Raw genomic sequence first — 24,447 nt, 5'->3', positions numbered from 1 at the left:
TCTCCACACAGGGAATGCACTTGAAAAACAGGCTGACACTTGCTTTGTGGGAATCATAAAATAATATAATGTTGGTTGCTTTGTTTTTATGAAGAAGGTGCTTCTTGTTTATCAAATAGTTGAGATATTAAAGCCAGCCTTTTATTTGCATTCATATCACAGAGGGCTTGCACACCTCGGAATCGGATATTGTCCAAGCACTGAATGACAAACTACTGATAAACCCAAAAGAGAGCAAATTTTAATAAAACATTTCCACGAGAGAAAAACCTTTAAACACCATTTCACTTCTCACTCCAATAAGCTATGTGGCACTAATTTGAAGTGATAGTGCTGTTCTTTTAATTAAAAAATGCCAGTAGGAGGTTGATGCAGTGGCTGGTGCTGGAAGCGACGTGCTCGCAGCTGAAGCTTTGTGTGAGGAATTAAGGCACAGTTTCAGCTGGGTGAAAAGGCAAAACAAAACCCCAAAATCCAAACAAACATATAGGGAGTGTTATTACAGGTGCTTGATCAAGTCATCTGGATGTTTGTCTCAGAGAATGTTAAATTCTGGGGGGAAAAAAAAGCCAAGAAAAACCCCAAACACTCTCACTATGGTTCATGAATCGTGGTTTACCTATAGGTGTGTTGGACTTAATTCCAGTATGTCTCTCCCCTTTCTACCTCTCACTTTCCCACATTGCTCCTTCCACATCTCCTTTATTCCTTCTTTCCAAGAATTTTAGGGCTGGGACCAGGACCACTGTGCCAGACCATGGGAGGGTGGATTTGCTCTCCCAAGCTCCTCATCTCCATGAATCTTGAGCCCTGGTCTGCTTAATGGCTCTGCCTTTATGAAATTTGACTGAAGCCAGATGAAAAGCCAAAAATTAGTTAGAGGAGAATGACAGGTGAGATCCCTTTTCAGCCTGGTAATTTTTCAGTCTGGAAAAAAAGATTAAGCTTGTCCTGTAAGTTTATCCATCAGCCTGATGGTCAAATAAGGCAGCACTTTGTCCTGAAAAGTGTAGACAGCTTCCACATTCCAGGTTTCACTGCTGATTTGTGAAACACCAAAAGGCTAAAAAACTGATTAATCTACAAGAAATCCTCACAAAAATATTTGCTGGATCATTTCCCTCTCAGTCTTGCAACATCTTAATTCCAACAGCCCAGAAGAGGCCAGCAAGCACACCCAGAGCATGAAAGAAGAGCTGTGCACTGGCATCTGGGAGCAGGACAATCCCTAAAACCAGTGGCTGCTCCTCCTGATCCAGCCTCCCCAGGGAAGGAACATCCCAGAACAAGAAGGGGATTTTGCCTTTACTTGGCATATGGAGCAGCAAAGAGAAGTCAGTTTATCCACAAGCTTCTGGTATATTTACTCACCACTCCTACAATGACTATTTCAATCACGTTTACACTACCAGCATCATCTCAAACATCACAGATAAATCTGTTTTCTTCGGCTGTTTCAAAGTCTGTTTTCTCTCTGCACACTTGCAGGATTTACATCCTAAGGCAATGAGAAAAAAACCTGTTACTACTTTCCAACTGGGCTTTATTTTCTTTCTCCCCCACCCCTTTCTAGCAAAAATAGCTCTCATCTACGTTCTAGTTCAATTTGGAAGTAGCACATGCAGACTTGATAAGCATCCTGCAAAGGAAATGCCTTGAATTGCAGACTACTTACAACATATTTTCCCAAGCAACTTTTTATAAATCCCATTTGATGGCTGGTTTGCTAATTTCTATTGAAGCTTATCAAAACATTATTTGTAACAAGTCAAATTACTTCTGTGATTGCACAAATAAAATAAAAAAATTACAAAAGAAACGACTGCGACTAGAAGTCCAAGCCAAGCTGCTGGGTTATACTGAAGTGTTATTTATCCTGTTACCAGACAGACCTGGAACTTCAAGGAGGTATTTAATTTTAAATTGAAGAACACAACACAGAAAAGCACCTACGTACATGTTTCTTCTGTTTGCCAAAGTCTCCTTCTAGGGCTGGTGACAGCACAATTACTGGAGCTGATTCCATCACCCTGAGCAGATCCAGGGGCTGCAGACCAGTGTCAGGCTGCCTGGCTCTCTCACATAGAGCTCGATAAATGAGCACAGACACATTAATTAATAAATCTTGAAAGAAGTCTATTAACATGAAATTCCCTAAAATTCTTGGAAAGAAGGAACAAAAGATGTAGGTGTGCCTATTATGGCACATTAGCTGTACACATAGCGTACTATTTTTACTTAATTATTGCCCAATATGCAGAAGTCACTCTTATAAAGAGCCAGACAGTTATTCCTACACCCTGGGCTTTTCTAGAGGTAAATTGAATGTTGGATTATGAATGAATGACAGGATCTCTGGGAAAAGATGCACAGATTTAAATCTGAGTGTGGTTACATCACAGAACTTGGTTATATCACACAATTACCAAGTTGTATAAAGTCATTAAAGCCTGAGTTCAGCACTGAAGCCCTTCTCTGACTCCAGAACATTCAGAGGCTGATGGACCATGCTGAGTTTCACAGCTGAACCACTCTGTGGCACTTTCTGGCTTCCCTAACTTCACTTCTGCCTTTTAACCTCATCTCACCTTATTCCACCACTCATCTGTGCAAGGGGGACCTCAGCAGAAGTATTTTCACTGTGGTTAAAAACAATTTCAGGGGTGGGTTAAATGCATCAGCCGACCACAGCACAAAAACGCTTCACGTAAGGGATAGCTGGGAGATGAAAAATTAGATACACAGCAACTCCCTGCCAGTTCCAAACCCCACAACATTTCAGGCTTTTTTTTTTTCCACCAAGCCATTTCTGCTCTATCTGATCTGCTCAGCAGGGTATTTACAGACACATGAGATATGAACATGCCCACTGCAGCACTTAATGTGGCCATTACCTGTCTGCAGATGTTTTTAAGAAAGAGATATGAGAGACACTGCTCGGAATTCCTTGCAATCTAAAGCACTGAAGTAAGCATCACTTCAAGAGCCCAGAAAATTCACCCAATTTCTCTTCCAAAGGCTGACATCAGATCTTTAGCTTATGCTCACCCACTCAACTGCAAACCCAAAGTTTACCAAACGTAATGGATTCTCCCCATTAACATTAAAGGAGCAACAATGAGGTATCTGCTAATTAGACTTACACTTATAAAATTTGATATTTTAATTCTGAATTAAAGTGAAGTTCCCACATGCTTATAAAAATGTCTGCACATGGGAAAGGAACCAAAACACATCAGCTACAAAGACAAAGAACACAGATTCCCTGGGAAATGCATCAATCACAGCAAATCTGAATCAAACTGAAATTCCTCATTTTTCTAAATTCTGCACTTGTGTAGTCAAAAAAATTTTGTTAAAGCAACAGTACAATCCACATACTCAGTTAATTTTCAGCCTAGAGTTTTGGGGTTTTTTTTTCTTTTGCTCTTCAGGAAAACAGAGTACATGTATTCCTAAAGATGTTTTCTTTCCAATAAACTTTTCATGTCATACACCCCATGTACTAAAGAATGTGAAAACACTGACCACAGGGATTGAGTTTTCTGTGCAATGTCCAGTTGGCTTTGGGGGTTCAACACAGCCCAAATCTGGCATGTGAAGAAGAAAGGTCAGGGCCATGAAAAAAGAAAGTCCCGACTGATGTGAGGAGTTGCCAAAATAAATAAATTATTTTCCAGTATAAATAAGAAAGGCAACTATCTTCGGTGTTTTAACCTTTATTTTCAGGAGAAAAATACAAAGAAGAGCTTTTAATATTGTCCTGGAAACATCAGGAAGACAAATTAGAAGCCTAGAATTTAACACATGCAAATTTAATTTGCTATCTTGGGATGAAAATAAGATATGGAAACTTTAAATTGATAAATACATAACCATTTTGTTTTAGTCTAATTATTTGAGGAAATAGGCAGATATTTAAGGAAGACAAAATTGTAAACATATTAAAAGGTCAACAAAAATGCTATTTTTCCTAATTCACTCATCCAAAAATGCCATTTTGCTCCAAATAATGAAATGTATCTCATCTAGAGGAAAAAAGATTGAATCCTATCAAAAATATTTATTTTCCTGACACTGATTACCTATAAAGGCAAAAATTCCTGCAAGAGAAGGATAATAGTAGGTTACCTATGAAAGAAAAAGAAAACTATTTTATTTTCTTCAGCAGACCATCTCCATAATGAGTTGGGAAAGAAACATCCACCATTCAAGCAAACCAACCACGGGTAAAACTGCTCTTAGTGAGGACATTCAGGGACACTCAGCACTCCTGGGGCACCACAGGCAGTGCAGTGGTCAATAACCCCTGAAGTCAGTAGTGTGGTTTAACACTGCCCTTCGTTCCTAAACTGCTGGACAGCCTCAGGACCCCAGGTGTAAAAAGGGAAGCTGGTACAAAGCCCACTTCCACAGGATTTTCCATCGTTTCTTAGGGTTTAGGATTATGAGCTTTACCCCTTTGAGGTGCTCCATGACACAAGGTGCTCACCGGAGCTGCTGTGCCAAGGACAATCCCCTCCAGCTGTGGCGAGGTGAGCACAGCTGGAACAGCTGCCTGCAGCACGGCCAGCTCACTGCAGGGATTGTGCATTATTTTGCCATTACTCCCAAACAATAATGGATTGTTTTACCCACAAACAGATGAACAAACCTTCCATTTAAATACTTTCTGTTAAATTGTATTAGTATGCAGAATAGTGCCCATATCCTCCAAAAAAAAACCCAGGGAAGAGGATTTTTCTGGGGGAGGGGAAGACGAGTAAAGCAGGCTCTGCCAGCTTTATCTATCTGTGCTGGGAATTGGGTAGCCTTGGGGATTTTTGCCTGCTGTGCTTAGTGTCCCTGACAACAAGCCAGTTTGAATTTTGGCCTTTAACTTGACAAAAATGACTTACTGAAGAGGAAGGCATCAAGCTATTACAGCCCTGTGGAGAGATTCTTTCTGAAACAGCATGGATGCTTACTCTGCCAATTCAACTAGAGCATCATCAGATTTATCATCCTACACCCCCAAATATTCACCATGCAGCTGCCAGATAAAGAGTATGACAAAGAAGAAGTTCCATCATTTCTGCTATGTTCTCCAATTATATTTTATGACTTTCCCAGACATGGAAAACTGTAAAATATCCCCAGGGATCCCCTTTCACAAATTACTGGATTTCCCCTTAAACACATGTGAAACAAAATTTAAAAACACACAGCATCTTAATGTTAATTGACCTACTGCCTCACTTAGCAAACATATATGCAGCTTTCTTCTTTAATTACATTAATACTTACACAAATAATTTTAAATTGAGATATATACACTTGCTGCGTGGTTTACAAAATCACTAATGCGTCTTCTGATTTTCCCTCCTAAAAGCTTCCAACACATGACTTGCACACACCTGAGCTTTTCCATGTTCAGCAGCTTAGTCTAAATCCTAGAGCCAGACTTCCACAGGGAAGCTGAATTTGCACTGAAGCAGCTGAAGTGCGAGCACAGGTTTTCTTCTGCCAGCTTTCTCCTGGCAGGTGACAAATTTTTGGCAATGAGGGTCAGCAGACCAGGAAGGAGATAACACCTTGAGTTACTGCAGCAGCATTGCAGGAACTCACTTGCAAGCACCTGAAACATCCCAGTGTCAGAGCAGCAGCTTCCTCACCACCAGCCATAACACAAGTGCTCCATGTCAGCTGCCCGCAGGCTTAACTGCAGCCTGCCAACAGACATAGCAGACAACGTGAGATGATATCCAGGTGAAAAAAACTGCAAGTGCTGTCCTCACTGAGGGATGGCAGAGCATCAAGGACCACAGTAAGACCCCAGTGAAGACATTCCCTAATCCCAACACAGTGGTTGTCAGCCTCGAGGTTGCATTGACTCCTCTCTGTCACAACAACTGCTGGTACAGGAAAGAACAAACCATTTGCAGTAACGGGTTATTTCACTCTGGAGGAATAAATCATCATCTGCTTCCATGAAAAATATCAAAGCTTTCAGTGATATTCCAGATTTTAGTCCTTCTCATAGTAGTACTTTGACTATTTTCAGAGGAATAATAATAGAGAAATGTAACAACAACAACAAAGATTCCACTCCAAACTTAGGGAAAAAGGTGGCAGATGGAACATCTCTTCCAGCCCTTTTAAAAAAATTTTCTCCTCACTCAATTCTTACACGAATTGCTCTGCTGGGTACATACCTAAACTTCACACCCAAGTGATTTATCCACATCTTATCCAAACCCTTCTGCTCTATCCCACTGCCTCTACCAAGACAGCCCAAACCAACACGATAGTGAGTAGTTGACTCAAGAACCATAAATAGCAGCAAGTAATCCAACCAGATTAATCCAGCTCTAAGCATGGCAACTGGACTGGCTTCAAGGTGGGCAGTAATCCAGGTAAACCTCCAAAAACCACACACAGGGATGGTATTTCCATGATGTACTTCTCCATTCTGTGACCCATCAAGCAAGCCTCCAGCCAGCTCAGGAAAAACTGAGGGGGCTCGCTGATCTTTATTTACAGTGGCAATTTTAGCAGCCTTGGAGCAGCTGTCAGTAAAGTGCCTCTACCCAGCACACAGAAATCGTGGTATAAGAGCAACCTCCTCACTGAGAAATTCAACACTTCTTGTATTTCCCTGGAACTGATGATTAATTTTGAAACACAAACAGAAAGGATGATGCTACAGAATCTTAGAAATGTGATAAAGCTGTTTCAAGAAATGGATGAGAAAACTGTTCTTAGACTGGTGGGCAGTATGGCATAAAAAAGAAATCATGAACTACACAACTACATCCCAAATTGCATTTCTTTATACGAAGACATTCAATTTGACAAAAGAAAGTTTCAAGTCAGGAATAAAGTAGTTATTGTTTCTACTTTCCCCGCCTGAGGGGGATATTCAAACAAACTCCTTTTGGTGATTTAATTTACTTCCACCAGGACAATGGTGCTGGCACAGCTTTGACTTACTGGGAGAAGCAACAAAAGGAGACTTGCTCCCCATAGCCTGCCCAGAGGAAAAGGCTGCTCTTTGGATTCTCACTTTGGCAGCCCAAAAATGTCAGCTGGCCAACTGCAAACGCTGTGCTCTCCACTTCCTCCCCTGAAAGCAAAATTTTATTTTCTGTAATGTCCCCAGAGTTACACGACCTGAGCCTCTTTGCCACTCCTATCCATAGGGCTCTGAACAGCCACGAATTTACCTTCACAAAAAAAAGCTGCAGCTTCCCAAGGCAAATGGGGAAGGGAGGCAGAGGGAGATGAAGTGCCTCCACAGCACCACACAGGAAACCTGCAGCTCCAGTGCAGCCGGGCCCTGCTCCCAGCAGGCTGGGGAAGAGAAAATCCTCACGAGAGGAAAAGAACGAGACACGGATTTCAACACACTCCCAGGTGACCACACTAAATAAATTTGGAGCTCCCCAACTGCTGCTTCCCACCGTGTCCCCCATGGCACAAAGCTGGCTGGATGTTAAATGCCAACTACCAGGGAGGCTGGGATGAGCAGCCAGCTCTTCCTGCCTTCCTGCCCCAGTGCTCTTCACCTGGAACCAACGGTCCTGATGCTCAACCATACAACTACAGCCAGCCCATGATGTATTCATCATGTCTGACTGAGAGATCCCCACACAGATATTCACTGTTCCTGAACACAGGACAGGAAAGTGTCCAGGTCACCAATATTAGTGTTGCTATTGATCAGTCAGTTAACTCTGCTGCACTGGTCGATACATTAGTCGTGAAAGGGAAGTAAAACATCCTGACATTTGGGACATGCTTTAGTCTGTGCCTTTGTAGCAATCCTAAGTGAACATTGCTCTAATGGCAACACAATGTTTTACCTTCTAGTTGTATTCTTTTATGGATTCCTTGAATCACAAACGCAGAAAGTCCCAAAGCCAGCCATTTACCAGCTACCAACTGGCCAGACTTCACGGCTGGGGCTTTCCTGAGCTGGCTGACTACACTGAGCTGGAAGTGTGTGCAGGATACTCATCTGTGTCACTTCTTCCCTCTTCCCCTTTCTTTGCCACCGCTAAGCACAACCATTTTCCTTACAGGAATCAGATTTGTCACCTACAAATCCCCTCTGGCTTTCTCACCTCACAGCAACCACCTGCTTCATCATCATCTTCCTCACTCCTCCCTTGATGCTTCTGACACTGCACTGTCTTACCCCTCACACTTAGGAGGATTCTCACCTACACCTGCCTTCCAAAACTGCCCCCATGAGCAGCAAACCTTCCCAGGCCAGGTTTTCCAAGGAGGAACGGAGGACTCTGAACCACAGCAAAGTGAGGTGCTTGGAGAAGATAATTTGGATGCTCCAGTTACACCAACTCTGGCCTCTCTGTTAAAGGAACTGTTTTGCCATCAGTCCTCAACACAGCCATCCAACTGTGCAAGATCCAGCTAGGAAGTGATCCTTAAAGTTTAACTTTCCTCAGTTCCATGATGGCCCCAGAAACCAGCCAGCTTTTAACACCTCAGCTGAGACCCTGCTGAAAAAGCCAGAACCAACAAAACCAGAACCCAACTTGCAGTTCTTTTGGTAAAGTTCCATGTTTAGTCCATTTCTTCATGGCCTTTCCAGTTCCATCTGCCACCTTTGCCTACAAACTACCTGGATCAGGGTGTCTGCCATAGCCAGCACGATGAGAGTGCAGTTTTCACCAGTGCTTGTGGGTGATACAAGTGTGAGCAAGGCCGTGGAAGCCTTGGAGATGATGAACCCTTTGGAACTTCCCCAGGGAGCAGCAGCAAACAAAGGTTTCAGAGAAGCACAAGGGTAAAAAAAGGACACGTGCTCTGTGGATTGTGTTCCTCCTTGACCCAGCAGACCCTGAGCATATTTGGCAAGGACATGCACTCCCAGGATCACTTCATTTTTCCATCCCTGTCTGGCAATTCCGCCCTGGTGACAGCACGGACAGGAAGAGACCACAGATTGGACAGGAAGTTCTCTTACTTTGCCTAGAACTGTTCCAAGGGACAAGAGACAAGGCCAGAGTATCTGTGGCTCTTGCATCACCAGCTGGGGTAAAGGCTTTAGTGGAAAGAAGAGGAGAAACTGAGATATGACAGGAGATTAGCATATTTGAGACCCAAAGTCATTTTAACCTGTCATGCAACTCAGGGTTACACTGAGGTTTTTAGCATTTCTGCACAGGGTGCATTATTTGCCATTTTACTTCACTACAATTTGCATCAGGCTAGGACTGACATCATTCTGTATAAGCTGGGAGATCACTTCTGCTAAGCATCAGAGGATTGAGAACTTTTGCTTATATTCACAGAAATAACCCCAACACTCTGCTACCACAAATACCTTTACAACAGGTGAGGAAAAAATGATGTCTTTAAAAAAATCACAGGAGGCTCAACCACTGTTGCCTTGCCATTCACCCAGTGACACTCACAGGCAGACTAAGTGGTATTTACACTGCTATTTTCAGTACTGCAAAACTTCAATGGTGCCTAATCACAGGAAACACAATGCAGGTAGTAAATCATAACAAACGAGGTCCTCTGTCTTGATTTAAATGTGCTCAAATCTCCCGAGAGCCAAGGAGATGAGAAAACAACAGCCAGGCTGGCTGCAGCTATTTGAAACAGGTAAGTCAGCACCCCAGTCCCAGCCAAGAACTCAGCATTGCCCAACAATTCCAGAGCTAAACCTCTCCCAGAGCAATTTATTTGTTGATTAAATACAGCAGTTTTTGTCACATCACCCAGGTTTCCTGCTTGTAAAAACAGAAGATGTGTTTGAGCAAGCAGGAGATTTCTTCAATACAGTTAAAAAATGGGGAGTAATAAAAAATATATCTACCAAGTTGCTCAATAAACTGAAACTTCAGTCTGTTCCAGGAAACATTCCCAGCTCAGAGAGAAGACTAGTGTATGCTAAAAGTAAAAAAGCATTTTGCTGCAGCATTCAGCCTTTAAAATTAAACCCAACAGCTTCTCTCTGTTATTTAAATTATCTCCTCCAGCTCAGAAGGGCTATGACCATGGCCTAAGTTACTTAACTCACATTTTTATTGACTGACTTGCATAAAAATAAGCCACATTAAGGACTGAGCTGACATTTGGTATACATCACCACAAAACTCATTTCAGATCAAACATCATTCATACAACCTAAAAATATTTCCAGCCTTCTCCCGTCCAAGAAAAGGATTTTCAGATTTACATTATCCTCACAAACTTTGGTCTTCTGAAGCACAAGCAGTGCAGAATCAAAGGATTAAAAGAACACCAGGATTTTTGTTTTTTGATGATCTGCCTCTGAGTGTGTTATGTGCCAGGAGCAAGTTAACCTGTAACTGCAGTTCCACCAGCACCGTTCTCTCATTATTTGCCAATGTTTTATGCACCCACACACAAAGATTCCTCTCCAGGGATCAATTCTGGTCACCCAGAGCAGCACTGTGGCTTCTCCAGCCCAAGTGACCTCCAAGCATCCACTTGTTGCCTTTGAAAGAATGGACTGGACCTTATTTTTTAATAATTCACACAGCAGTCTCAACAAGCAGGAACTGTCTCTCTTCTCATTGCAGAAGCAGGCTCGGCATCGACCAGAGCAGCTTCCAAAAGACTTAATCCACATCTTTCAGGGTCCAACATAAAGTGGTTTATCCATCCTGGAACCCTCCAGAGGCTCACACAGAGGCAGGACAGACACAGCTCTGGGTGCCAGCCCCTGCACAGGGAAGGAACTTCCCAAGCTGAATGCCACAATGTGCCAGGTGAGAACAAGTTGAGAGGAAGGAGGGAAAATTAAAAAAAAAACATGCTAAAAAAAAAAACCTCAGCTAAAAGCAACTAAGTGGATATTTTCTCATTAGCAACTGAGTTATCCTCCTCGGCACACAGGAGGCTGAGGGGGTTGTTAATTAAAGTGAAGAAAGGCAAATTATGAAAGGCTTTGCTGAAAGCCAGTCTGGGAGAGGTGGAGAGGAGACCCCTGATCTGCAGGGGTGGAAGGGAGAACACAGGGATACCCTATGGAAGAGGGAACAGCAGAATCCCTGGGAAGGGGGAAAGGTGTCACAAGGATGCCCACAGACAGGGAAGGTGCAGAACAGACCCCAGGAAGGGGCTGAGAGGGGCAGGGGTGTCACAGGGACCCCCAGACTGGGAGGGTGCAGAACAGACCCCAGGAAGGGGCTGAGAGGGGCAGGGGTGTCACAGGGACCCCCAGACTGGGAGGGTGCAGAACAGACCCCACAAACGGGCAGAACGCAGGGGAGAGTTATCAACAGGGACCCCAAAGGGAAGTGCAGGAGGGACCCCGTGTAGGGTCAGGGTGCTGGAGCGGGGCTGAGTGTCACCTTCCACGGGGAGGGCGCAGGAAAGACCCCGGGCAGGAGAAGCGAGGGGGACAGAGCAGGGACAACCCCGGCCCTCCTCTAATCCCCGTCACCCCGAGGGGGCTCAGGCACCCCACGCCGGAGGGGCGGGAAAAAACAGAAACGCACAAAAGCGCAGAGAGCCTCGGCCGGGCCACAGGGGTGGAAGCGGAACAGAAAAACGGCGAATAAAAGTTGAGCAAGGCTGGAGCTCGGGCCCGGCCGCCCCTCCCTCACGGGCAGGCCGGGCAGGGGAGGGGACCCGGGCCCAGCCGGGCATGTGCGGCCGCACACACGCGCTGCCGCCGCCGCCCCGTTACCTGTGAGGCGGATCTTGATGCTGGAGCCGTTCCGGCGGGTACCGGGATTCGACATCGCGCCGGGAGGAGGAGGAGGAGGAGAACGAGGAGGCGGCGGCGCCGAGCTCAACCGGCGGCCCCGCGCAGCCCCGCCATGCGAGCCCGCCCGCTCCTGACGCTGCCGGGAATGCCCGGGCCCGCGTTCCGGCGGCCGCCGCGGGCTCGGTGCCCTCAGCCCCTGCCCCAGCCGCCGCCTCAGCCCGGCCCGGCCCGGCCGCGGAGAACCGAGGCCACGCCCCCGCCACGCCCCCGCGCACGGCGGAGGGCGGTGACGTCAGCGCGCAGGGCGGCTTGGCCGCGTCCCGGCGCCATGAGGAGAAGGTCGGAGAGGGGAAGGTCGGGATGTGGCGCATGCGCGGGAAGGGGCGGGGGGGCGCCCCCTGGCGAGGGGAGAGAGAGGGGGCAATAGAGGGAATTGGGGAATGGGAATTGGGGGGAATGGAGGGGGAACGGGGGTAAAGGAATGGGATGGGGGAATAGGAACGGGGGTAAAGGAATAGATAGGGGAATGGGAATATGGGGGTAAAGAAATGGGAGAGGGGAATGGGGGGAATAGAGGGGGAACAGGGGTAAAGGAATGGGATAGAGGAATGGGAGCAATAGGAATGGGATGGGGGAATTGGGGTAAAGGAATGGCATGGGGGAATGGGGGCCATAGGCATGGGATGGGGAAATAGGAATGGCAGTAAAGGAATGGGAGAAATAGAGGGGGAATGAGGGTAAAGGAATGGGATGAGGGAATTGGGAGGATAGAGGGGGAATAGGAGTAAAGGAATGGCATGGGAATGAGGGTAAAGAAAGGGAATAGGGGAATAGGAATGGGAAGAATAGGAGTGGGATGGGGGAATAGGGGTAAAGGAACAGGAGAGGGGCAACAGGGGAATAGAAGTGAATAGTGGGCAGTGGGGGAATAGAGCAGAGGAGGAGTGGGATGTGGGAAATAAAGGGGACTGGAGATGCCTGGGGGGAATTGAGGTGGAATAGGGGTGCCTAGGGCTGTCTTGGGATGAAAAGGGGCAAACAGGGATGCCTAGGGGTGGAGAGGGGGTCTCAGGGGGGACATTTAGGGCAGCAGGAGGGTGACAGGGGGTGAATAGGGGCTCTCATGGAGGATGTGGGGGGAGACATGGAGGGAGCACAGGGGTGCCTGCAGGTGGCATTGGAGGTGGCACAGGAATGTAAAGGGGTCTTAATGTGGGGCAGACACCACTACAGGCAGTGCCTGTTCCATCTGCAGCAATGCAGCAGCACCTTCTCCCTGTCTACAGCTCCCTGCTGGGAGGGTGCCAGGAGGGGAAGGGACTCTACCAGGTGACAGCACAAAGGAAACAGCGCCAGGTTGTGCCAGGGTGGGATTTTGGGGAAGATTCCCTTTGCTCAGGCACTGACAGGTGCCCAGGGAGCAGTGCAGTCCCACTCCTGAGCATGTTCAGAGGAGTGGAGCTGGCACTAAAGGGGCAGGGGGCTGATGGAAGTCAGTGGCTGAGCTTGGAGGTCTTTTCCAGCCTCAGTGACACTCCACCTGCTCCTCTGGGGCCAGGACAGGGGAGGTTTTAATTAGAAAAACTAACTTTTTGTGCAGCACTGGAGAGAGACTGAGCTGCCCTGAGGAAGCACAGCAGCATCTCCCTCCCCTGGCACCCCTGGCTGCCCCATCCCAGCCCCTGGGAGGAGGGAATGATGCCTGCACTGCCCCAGAGCTGGAATGGCCCTGCTGGCAGGAGCAGGGGAGGGCAGCTCCCCGGGCCAGGCAGGCAGCTGCCTGCAGCTCTCACACCCACACAGAGCCTGGGTGATCCTGCAGGCACCGGGCCCAGCAGCCACATGCCAGCACTCTGCTCAAGAGAGGCACAGTGTCCTGGCCCCTGCCTGCAGGACAGGGCTCTGTTGAGCTACAGCCACAAGGATGGACAGGAGCAGCTCTGTGTAACACCACCCACCACCGTTTGTGTCCAGCACACGCAGCAAAAAGAATCCAAGAGATTTCCTACTTCTCTTTTCATCAGAGCATCAGCAAAGAGCAGCTGGAAGGGGCAGCCCTGCCTGGCCATGGGAAAAAGCAACAGGAGCACAGTCCAGAGTGAGGGCAGGCACACAGGCCCTGCTCTGTGTCCCTGGTGCCAGCTCAGCTTCCTCACATTCCTTTGGCCCAGGAGCTGTGGCCATTCCCAGGTGCCCCTGGCAGCACCAGCCCTGGCTCAGGTGCATGTTCAGGCAGTGCTGCAGCATGTTTTTAAGTCCATAGTTCTGGATGCAAGAAGCACTTTGCATTTCATCAGATCCCAGTATTTGAATATTAAATAAGTGATACTCAGCCCTGCTACCCATAACTGAGGCTGCCCAGCTCCTCCCAGAGAGCACATTCACTCCCACCTCCCTCTTCCCTGGGTGGCCTGCATGAGAAATGCATAAATGCTCTGATGAACAGATCCAGGGAAGAGGAAGAGTCTCCGTTTCCTGAAGAGGAGATTTTCCCTCCAGATTAAGCTGCCTGTCACATCACCTCCCACTGCACCCGAGGCAGCAGAGCCCTGAGCCCACCCAGGGTCATTTTGAAGAGCCAAACCCCCAAAGCAGGGAGGGAAAGCTGCTCCCTCCTCCTGCCTTCAGCCAAGCCTTGGAGGTGCTTCAGGCCCTGGGGAGCAAAGGATTGGGGCAGGGTCTGCTGGGAACCATCAACATTGAGTCTGGAGCAGAGGCCAGCAGCTTGTAGAGAACCCACAGCACAAAACAAAAAAACCTTTGTGTCAACTTCACCCTCACCTTCTGCTGGAGACCACACTTGGAGGGCTTGGAGAGAAGGAGAGCAAGAGCCAGGGACACAGCATGGAAACCTGAAATTCAGGTCCTTGGAATGAAAGGGCAGAGGCAGGTGGATGGGCTGCAGGCTGCTGGATGGCACCAGGGAGCTGCAGCAGAGGTGAATCACTGCCCCTGCTCTGCCTCCAACAGCTTTCCTTCCAAAGGAGCAGCATTTGCACACAGCTCCCACATCCAGCTCAGCTCTCCCAGGTGAAACAGCACACAGCCAGGCCACTGACCCACCTGGGCCTGGCTCAGCTCCTTCCCCACAGCAAGGATGGTGCCTGCAGAAGGGTGGAACACCTCTCAAACAGTTATTCAGAGTTCCTTCAGACACTCCAAATCAAGCCCAGGAGTTTCAGCTCAAGGATTTGGTATCAGGATGCTGCTCTCCTGCAGTTTAATGTACTTAGAAGCAAGATTCCACCTAGAAAACTTGTCCAGGGGCTCCAACCCACTCCTGCAAGGCCTTGAGATGCTATTGGAAAAAAAGCCATGTCATTTGTAACAGCAGCTTAAAGAAGGGGGAAATAATTAAAGGCAAAGGGTACAAAGCCAAAAGTGCAACTTTATTGACAAATTTCAGAAGTAAAAAGGCTCAGCATCTCTGCTCCTCATGGTTTGGATGTCTGAGCTCTTCCAAGGTACCTCCACCCACCAGTTTAGAGCTGTGTCATGCTTCATCTTCAGAAGTTGAAGTCTTGCTTCTCTACTGAGAAATCATACAGCCCATCTTGGCCAGCCTGGGGCTCCAGGTTAATATTCTCCTAGGAGGAAAGTGATAGAAATCACTTGCAAGGTCTGCATTTGAATAAACCTAAGCTTTTTACAGCAACTCTGGTTTATTCTTGTTTTAAAAATCCTGTTAAGCTCAGCTTGACTGTAGCAGAACTCCTGGAGACCAGGCCAAGCCCTCCTGCTCCTTGCAGCTCCCTGAAGCTGCAGTGTCCCTGCAGCCCACACTAAAGCAGCCAAGCCTTTGGGCTCAGACTCCAGAAGCAAAAGGAAATAAAAGTGGCTGCAGTGGTAGAGCTCACTGAAATTAAATGGCCTGCTTGGAACAGCAACGAGCCAGGACTGCTCAGGGGGATGTTCTCCTGGCATCCAGCCCCTCCAGCCAGAGCTGCTGTGAACTTCCTCCACACCTCTCACAGGGAACCCCAGACCCTGCTCTGGCAAAGGACTAAACCAGACCTTTGCCCCCTGCTGCAGCTCACACCCAAACTGAGCCACAGCTCCAAGGTCTGCCAGACCTCTAAGCCTCTTCCCTGATGTTTTCCCATCTGCAAGTCTAAGGCTAGGACCAAACATGGCATCTGTGACAGTCATTGGACCCTTGCAGCTCCTAGCTGGTGTCCTGTCCTCTTTTTCCATGGATTCCTTACCATGAGAAGGGTCAAGTAATCCAAATGCAACCTGAGCACTGTTATCAGCTGAGTAGGAGGCTGCCATTCATAGTGACAAGCCAGCTCAGCTCTGAAGGAGGAAACTTCTCCACATTTGGTATTCATATCAGTAACTGCAGTAACTCCAGCTGATGCCAGTTTAAATTCCAGCAGCAAGATGCTATCAAGGCATCCATGTCTCTTGTCCAGCTCATTGGCTGACAACTCAGAGCTTTTACAGACCTTTAAAAGCACCTGAAAGAAGCTACAAGGACTACTCTGGTCATGTGGAAGTCTCCTCCAAAATCCTCTTCCAGTATCCTGAAACTCTGTGCTTCATTCTGGAATGTAATAGCATCACATTTTCACCTGAGAAACAGCAAGGGCTCACATACCTCACCAGAAAAGTATTTCTCTATGATGTCCAGGGCAGCTCTGTAGACCATGTCATTCTCATGGTTCTGCAAGTTCTCAATTTTCTCCAGACCATCGAGTTCTTCCACCAGCAGACACAGCTTCTCAGTCTCTCCCAACTTCTCAGCTGCCTGTAGCATTGGAAAGTCAGGCAGGAAAACAGAACATCAGTAATGGGCCTGAGATGGTCTTTTCTGTAATTACAACCCTGATCTACAAGTCAAAGGCTCACAGTCCCAGAATTTATGGTCTCTTCCTGATGCCAGGGATGTGCCTGTGGTGCCTGTGGAATACCAGTCCCTGCTGGGGGCTGCCAGCCAAACCAGGGAGCTGGGGATGAAGAGCAGCACGCTGGGGACTCAATCTTGCCAAGCCCTTTAGAGAGCCCAAGGGTATCCAAGACAAATTTAGACAACATGAAGTCTCTTACTCTAAAAAATCAACAGCCATTGTTCACAATGTGAGCATTTGGCTCACTCCTTGCTGCTCTTTGGGAGGAGGAAGTGAAAAGATGAGACCTTATCAGGACGAGAGTAAAAAATGGCATCCAGGATGAGCAGATCTCACCAGGAAGAGATTTGAAATGGTGTCCAGGATGATCAGGATGGTTTTGCTGTCTTTGACCAAGAGCAGGTTGAGCAGAGGTTTGAGGACCCCGGAACGGACGAGCTCCACCACCTGATGCACTGTTGCTCCAGTGGTGAAGTTGGCCACCACCCACACAGCCTCCTTCTGAGCCTTGAAATCACCCTGGAAGAGCAGCACAGAAAAGGCATGCCCAAGCTTTAGTATCCTCTAGGATGAGGGTGAGGCCAGGATAACCATTTCCCTTATCTGCAGCTTTCCCAGCCCCTTTGGGTGATGCATGGACACCTGGCAGAGGTGCCAAGGGCAGCTCCAGGATGTGTTTCCATGCAGGTGTACTGACAAACTGGGATCTCAACAGCTCTGAAACAGCCGGCTCAGGTGGCTCTGGGGCCAAGTGCTTCACAAATGAGCCATCCCAACCTCCTGAACCTCACACCCCTCCCTCAGCAGCCCTGTGCCCATCCCTTACCTTGTCAAGCAGCTCCACCACAGGTGGCAACAACCCACAGGTGATGATCTGCTGGATCTGGTGGGAAGGCCCTGCTGCAATGTTGCTGAGGGTCCATGCTGCTTCCTTCTGGATGACTGACTTGGAGTGCCTGAGCAGCCGGGGCAGGACAGCCAGGGCCCCGGCGTCGATGGCTTCCTGGGTCTGCTGGTCTGTGCCTGTGACCACATTCCCGATGGCACGCAGAGCTGGAGTCTAGACAGAGATTAGAGAAGGTGAGGAGAGTCCTTACCTCGAGGGATGTCAGAAAGCCCAGCAAGATCCCTCCCCAAGTGCTTTATCACACAAGGAGAGCATTGTGGGTGATGGCTGTTTATTAACAGCTCTGACATCCCCCGTTTGCTCTAAGCAGCTTTAGAGCCTCAGTCCAGCCTCCAGCCCCAGCCAGCAGAACAGAGCAGTGGCTTGACAAGCAGGCAGTCAGTTCCACAGGCTGAGGGGACAGCACACCACAGCTGCCACACAGAACAAGGGCACCTCCCATCCCTCTCCTCAGACCTTTCTACGTTAAGGGACCACAGAGTGGAGATTCTGATTGTTCCCTACCATAACAATCAAATCTGGGCTGTCCATGAGTTCCACAAGCCTTGGGAGAATCCCTGTCTCCACCACAACCTGGATGCGATCATTGCAGCCATCAGTCAGGTAGGAAACAGCCCAGCAGGAGTCAGAGATGACATCCTTGTCCTCATGCTGCAGGAGGATGACGAGGACTGGCAGAATCTTCTGCACAGCATCCAAGGGAGGGCAGGGGTTCTTGTTCCTGCACAGGTTTGACAGTGTCCAGGTGATGTTCCTCAGGAACCCAACCTGAAACACAAGGCAGGTGTGAGATCCTCACTGTCCCCAAGAGCAGTCTGTGTTATCCTCTGAAGGTTCTCACATCAGAGACACAACAGTGGGACAGGCACCATTGCAGAAGGGCAGAGACAAACCACAGAGCAGCAGCAGGAAGCTTGAAGGGCAAGTTCAGCCTTTCCACATGCATATGCAAGCCTACCTTGCACCAGTTTCACCTTATTCCTAGCCTGAGATAGAGCTGGATAAGAAAGGCCAGGATGGAAGAGATCATATTGACTTAGTGTCTGCTCAGCACCCCCAGCTTTGTGCAAAAGCAGTTCAGAACAGGGTCTTATTCAATTACACAAACAGTTTGTTGTGTACAAGGCAGACAGTGGACTCACCCACCACCCAAAGCATGAAGAGATGTTAAATCAAGAAAATGAAGGTTATTTACTGGAGTTGCAGGTGACACCAGAGCCAGCAAGGGAGGAATCACATCACGAGCAATAAGAGCATCCCTGTAGATGGGGCCATCCCCTGGACAGGTAAAAAGGGTTGGTCATTGCATCTGCCCAAGCCACAAGACAGTCAACATCAAACAGCAATCAGACCTGCAGGGCCAGGGCTGGCTGACCCACCAGCCACACAGCATTAGGCATTTCCAGGAGGGAAGGATTTACTGGGCAGATTGGGTCATGGCTGGTTGGCCTGCTGGCACTCCATTCTGTTCTCCCTTTGGTGACATTAGTGGCTTCAACCACCCCAGCAGGACAGAGGCTTGCCCTTGGCTTTGGCCAAAATCCTCTTGCAGAGCCAACACAGGATCTCAAAAGCTGCCAGACAACCTTCAGGGTTATGGGGTTCAGTAGGGGCAGCAGCTTGGAGACCAAGCTACAGGGAGAGGAGCAGCAATGCTTTATCTCTCCAGCAGAATCACAGAATATTCCAAGTTGGAAAAGGCCCACAAGGATCATCGAGTCCCTGGCTCAGTCAGGGGCCTCCAAATGTCCTTTCAGGTCCCCTCACCTGCAATGTTGCCCAGGGCCCACACTGACTGCTCGCTGATGTGCATGTGTGGGGAGGACAGCAGGGAGATGAAGGCTGGGATGGCTCCTCCCTCCACCACGGCCCTGGTGTGCTCCGAGGTGCCAGAGGCAATGTTGGTCAGTGCCCAGGCTGCCTCAAACTGCAGGGCAGCATTGTCAGCACGGCCCAGGAACTCCACCATCCTGGGGATGATCCCCAGCTCGATGATCTGATTGATGGGGGGGTCCTTGTGCCTGGACAGAAGTCTCCTGTGAGAGAGAACAGCACAGCCAGCCATGAGCAACCCTGTGTGGTGCCACCACAGCCCATAGCCCTGTGACCAGGCACAAGGCTGTGGCTTGCAGGGGAAGCAGCAATGGTTCAGCATCCCACCACAACAAACCCTCAGCAGAGGGGCTGCCATACAGAGGGAAGACACAGCTAGAGATGCTGAAGCAGGAGCAGGGTGTCTGTTGGAAGCCCTGACATGCTCACAGCCATGCTCACAGGGAATGGTGCTGGTCTCAGAGCACTGGTACAATGGTTTGAGCCAGCCAAGGAAGCACCAGCAGGGATGCAGCCTCTCCTGGACCCTCAGGAGACAGCCCTGCTGCCAGCTGGGTGATGATAGCACCCTGTGGTCTTGTGTCCCCACCCCTATGGGGACAGCCCTGCTCAGCACTGACCCTTTCCTACAGCTAGGCTCTCCAGTCCTTGTCCTGCCCAAGCATCTGGCAGTCGATTTCTTGTGGGATCCAACATAATTCCTGGCACAGGAAGGGGCAGCACAGCCAGCCCCTTGGTTGGATTCCTGCAGGACTGCGAGCCAAGCACAGCACAGAGGCCACAGAACAGGCACCAGCTGAGATTCCCATGGGCAGTTTGGGTTACCAGGCTCCTTCTCCCTTTGCCACCTCACTAGAGAGCTCCTCAAACAGGAACTTGCAGCCTTTTGCCCCCAGGCCCCAGCACAGCTCCAGCAGCTGGGCACATACCTGGTGGCCTGGGTGGCGAGCAGCTGCAGCTGGGTGTCTTCCCCATTCACAGCTTCCAGGATCTCCTCCAAGGACGGCTGGATAATCTGTGTCACAGGGAATGATTCAGAGTCAGCCGGGGAGCTGGGACTCCCTCCGGTTTAATCTCAGCAGTCAATCAGCTGTCTAGACCCAGCTCAGTCACCACTTCATATCTAAGCAGTGTCTATTCTTTATGCAACACAGTTTCGAGATGAGGCAGAGGAAGACAATCCACAAAAGCCTTCAAGGCGACTAATGCTTGTAATCAAGCAGTGAAAGAGTCACTGACACCATAATGGGCTGCGAGCTCAGTAATTACCCCTGGCTGTGCAGGGAGCCAGACAGGAGCAGCTCCCAGCCCCCAGAGCACCAGCCTGTTCTACCTGCCATCAAGAGAGGCCAGCAGGACATCATCACCATGAGAAACTGCACAGACAAAGGCCAGGCAGTGTGAAACACTCCCCAGCACTGGGCATGGAGATCAGGAATGGCACCAACTACTTAACCCAGGCAGTGGCCCAAGTAGGGGGTGATTCCTGCTGCACTGATCCTACCCAGCTGCAGGGCACCAAGCACTCACCACCTCAGCTGCTTTTCCCGGAGAGGGATTCTCCTCCTTCAGATTAATGGAAATGTTTCTGCGCTTCAGGATCTGCTCATCCTTCTTGGCCTTTCTCAGCTCAACGCTCATCTCCACCCTCTGCCTCCGCAGGGTCTGGGGGGAAGAAGAACACCATCCCACTCATTCCTGCATTGCCCCATTCCCCAGGGAGTGCAGCCCTGCAGCCCTCTGCCCCACGCTTCCCACAGGAGGAGAGCAGAGCCAGCACCCCTCTCTGTGGCCTGGGGGGTGATGTAGGAGATGGGACAGAGGAAGGCTCTCCCTCAGTGCCTCCCAAGGACATGGGCTGCTGGATGATCCAGCCACCAGTGGGTGTTTTTAAAAGTAGATTCTCTGAACCTGAAAGGCAAACCCTCGTCTCCTCTACCAGCTTAAATCAAGCTGACAGATCCTGCATCTGCCATCCCATACCAGCCCCAGCTCCACAGGGATAACTCAGAGAGCTCAGCTGGCTGGGGCTGAGCCATCTCCCTTCCCCAGCCTCACACCCACAACTCACATCCCCCTGTGCCACCACACCCATTGCAGCCCAACCAGCCCCACACCACATCCCAAAAGCCACCCAACATCCCAGCTGAAGGCATGCAGAGCCATTCCCCATTCCCTCACACAGGTAGATATGGGGCCATGGACCTTGAGAAGCCCCTCCATAATCTCTGCCAACAGTGGGCTCTGCTGGGGTCCAAAATGCTGGCACAGGCAGGGGGTACTCACAGTTTCATCCTTGCCCTTGTTCTTGAACAGGTTCATGTGCTGGCCATGCTTCCTGACTGGCATCTTGGCAGAGCTGAGAGGCGCTGGAACCTTCACGTGCTCTTGGGGGTCAGCACAGAGCAGGGTCAGGTCACAGCTGCCCAGAACCATCCCCTGCCAGCCACTGAGGGGGCTGGCACCCTCCAGTCCCACCAGCAGCCTGGGCCACACATTTCCACCCCACACTCCCAGCCAGGGAGCCACTGGAGGTCCCGTGCCCCAAGCAGGGCTTGGTAGGATCCTCACGCGCTGCAGCTGAGCCACTGAGCTAAATACAAGCACAAACTACCACTTAATATCAGGCTGCAAAAATTACAGCTGCTGCAGTCCCAGGAGGAAGCCAGACACAGGCACCCCATGGTGACAGGAACACCCTCTTCCCCAGCCCTCATCCTGGGGCTTTTCCATTTACTGTGGCACACAAGCCTGGAAAGCCTCTTGCCTCCAAAAGGAGCAGCTCAAGGTCTGATTTAAGAACATACAGCCACATCTAAGCCTCTCTCACTCCACCACAGAGCCCAACCTGGTTTCTTCCACCTGCACCCCAACTAGGAAAGGCCCACAGTCACATGCAGGGACACAAAAGGACCAAGTGCAGCTCATAAAAATAAAAAAGTTCTGGAAACTCAGCAACTAGTACAGGCTGCCAGGGGAACATCATGAAATAAGGACAGGTCAAAATAATTTCTAAGCATCTCCTAGCAAAAGCCAGAGATATACACACAAATAAAGCAAGACCTGGCCTTCAGACAGATTTTGTCAGAAAAACAGGGCTTCCAGCCAGCATTAAAGGAGATGTTTTCAGAGCAGACACCATCATGGGACCCCTACACCCAGGTTGTGCATCAACACTCCCAGGGCTGATCCCACACAGATGGTGCCTCCTCTCCTCCCCTCCAGGCTTACAGCCAACACCTGCAGCTCAGAGCAGCTTCCAAGGACTCCCTCACACCACCCTTTTAAGTTCAAGGTTTTGGTGTTTTCCTCATTCTCTCTCCCTGTTTCCTGTCCCAGTAACCAAGGTCAGGCACCAGCAGCATCAGCTCCTTTCCCGTGCAGCCAGCTGCAGACCTCCTCCAGCTTCCAGAAGGGCCAGGCTGAGCCACCCTTTGGCTCAATCCACCATCCCCACAGCCTTAATCCCAACACCCAAACACCAAGGTCTGCTCCAGCTTCCCCTCCCTGTTCCCCCAAAAGAGCCCAACACCCCAGAAAGCTTCTTCTTTTGGGGGAAGCTTTCTCCATCCCATCCCAGCAGAAGGGCACCACAGCCCACCCACTGACCCCAGACAAGCCCCCAACAGCCAGGGACCTCATAGTGGGGTATAAAAGAATAGACACCCACCCAGCACCCCAAAAGGGGGGAAAAATCACTTACTCTAGCTCTGCCTCATACCCCACTGCCCTCAGCTCCCTCTTTTATTCCCCCCACAGGGCCACACACCCCCAGTTCCCCTGCAGGATTGGCTCTTCCCAGGACAGCCCCCCGTTATCTGCACCTGCTCCCTCACCTGGATGCACCTGGGGAGGATGGATGGTTGTCTTCTTGTCTGGGCCACCACTCAACCCTCAGATCTCCTTCCTCCATTTATGCTTTGCCAGCTCTGGCTTTGTTTTTGGCTAAGATGTGGGTGATGCCAGCCTGTACCTGACAGTGTCTGGGCTGTGGGGGACAGTTTGGGCTCTGCCACCCCATCACTGCCAGGGCAAGGGCACAGGCAGTCTGAGGTGACCCTTTTTTGTCTGGTGCTGCAGGCCAGGAGAGCCTCTCCTCCAGTCAGAGGGGCCCAGGACCAGGGAGCCGGGTGGAATCAGCTGCACAGAGGTTGCAAGTGAGCCAAGACAGGATTAAAAAACAACTTGGAGCATCATCAGGCTCTGAGCTGCTGGCTGGCACAGCGGGGAGGTGGCAAGGAGAGAAACCCAGCAGGAACCCATTATCTCCATGAGCCCTTTAGGTTTTGGCCAGGAGCTGCTGGGCAGCTCACAAAGTGCTGTGTTCTGTGCCCATGACAGTGTCCATCAGTCAGGAGATATTTTCATTTATGGAGCCCCAGTCCTGCTCTTGCTGCTCTGGCCAACAGGGACAGCAGCTCCCTGACCCCCAAATAACCACTGCAGCACTGTGGGCACTTCTGGGGACTCTGAGGGGCTGAAGCATCCTGGCTTGGCACCCCTTCCATGCCATCACCCTTTTTAGCAAAAGAAAAACCCTTTTGGTGTGTGCAGGGGTGCCAGCCTGGTCCAGCTGATGGGGAAGGGAGGAGCAGTGTTTCCCAAATGGGCAGGGAAAACAGCAATTAAAATATTTAATTAAAACCTGACTTGCAATTACTTGACATCTTTTTGTATGAGGGAGATGGGGAACAAAGACACTCAGAGCTGCAGGAAGGTGATGCTGGGATGCAGATGGGAACTGCACCCTCTCTCCACCTGGAGGGGGTGTGCACCTTCCAGCTGTGCACACAGAACCATCCCAATCCAAATTGTAGGAATTCAGGGAACAACTGGTACTGCCCAGCATGGAAATACCTATGGACACACCTTGACATACCCTGGCTGCTCAAAGTCCTGGATTCAAATCCTGGGGTCACACCAATTCTGCATTTCAAGGCAAATAAAATGAGTTGCACACAGCCTTATGTGGAAGGTGATAGGGAGGTTTGAGAAAAGACCTTCAGATAAATCTGTTGTTTGTAGGCATTAAAAAGCCAGTTGTGCTAATCCTGGCTGCTGTGATTTTAAGCTTCAAGTGCCACTGGTTGCATTATCTTGTTTCTTGGCTGCTTGAGACAGGAAAATTACATTTCAATTGCTTTTTAATTCAACTTAATCTG

General features: G+C 49.5%; 2 protein-coding genes across 5 annotated transcripts in view; both read right to left on the bottom strand.

Annotated features, from left to right (window-relative positions):
- Positions 1–11,914, bottom strand: part of SMURF1 (SMAD specific E3 ubiquitin protein ligase 1) — a 45,118-nt gene extending 33,204 nt beyond the window's left edge. For all 4 annotated transcript variants that reach the window (XM_039732215.1, XM_039732216.1, XM_039732217.1 and 1 more), the window contains exon 1: positions 11,675–11,914. In XM_039732215.1, coding sequence (XP_039588149.1) covers positions 11,675–11,729 — 55 coding nt within the window. In that variant the 5' untranslated portion in view covers positions 11,730–11,914. The remainder of the gene's footprint in view (positions 1–11,674) is intronic.
- A 3,149-nt stretch (positions 11,915–15,063) lies between these two features.
- Positions 15,064–21,675, bottom strand: KPNA7 (karyopherin subunit alpha 7). The gene is made up of 10 exons (XM_039732202.1): positions 21,572–21,675; positions 20,816–20,950; positions 20,215–20,300; positions 19,220–19,488; positions 18,648–18,730; positions 17,957–18,220; positions 17,372–17,605; positions 16,882–17,064; positions 16,296–16,445; positions 15,064–15,282 (listed from the first exon to the last, which is right to left on the bottom strand). The coding sequence occupies exons 1-10, from the start codon at positions 21,632–21,634 to the stop codon at positions 15,202–15,204; spliced, it is 1,548 nt and encodes a 515-aa protein (XP_039588136.1). The 5' UTR covers positions 21,635–21,675; the 3' UTR covers positions 15,064–15,201.
- Positions 21,676–24,447: the final 2,772 nt, after the last annotated feature.

This window comes from Passer montanus, unplaced genomic scaffold, assembly GCF_014805655.1.
Source record: "Passer montanus isolate IOZ18808 unplaced genomic scaffold, ASM1480565v1 scaffold8, whole genome shotgun sequence".
In the NCBI taxonomy this organism is placed as follows: Eukaryota; Metazoa; Chordata; class Aves; order Passeriformes; family Passeridae; genus Passer; species Passer montanus.
This window is presented reverse-complemented; position numbering and strand designations above follow the sequence as displayed.

What these genes read in the sequence shown, in the direction of transcription:
- KPNA7 (XM_039732202.1), bottom strand. Translation starts at nt 21,634, where the DNA reads ATGCCAGTCAGGAAGCATGGCCAGCACATGAACCTGTTCAAGAACAAG. An exon ending in ACAAGGGCAAGGATGAAACT is followed by an intron (nt 20,951 to 21,571) that starts GTGAGTACCCCC and finishes TCTTCCCCCCAG; the next exon opens with ACCCTGCGGAGGCAGAGGGT. An exon ending in TGGTGTCACCTGCAACTCCA is followed by an intron (nt 18,221 to 18,647) that starts GTAAATAACCTT and finishes CTTGTGTTTCAG; the next exon opens with GTTGGGTTCCTGAGGAACAT.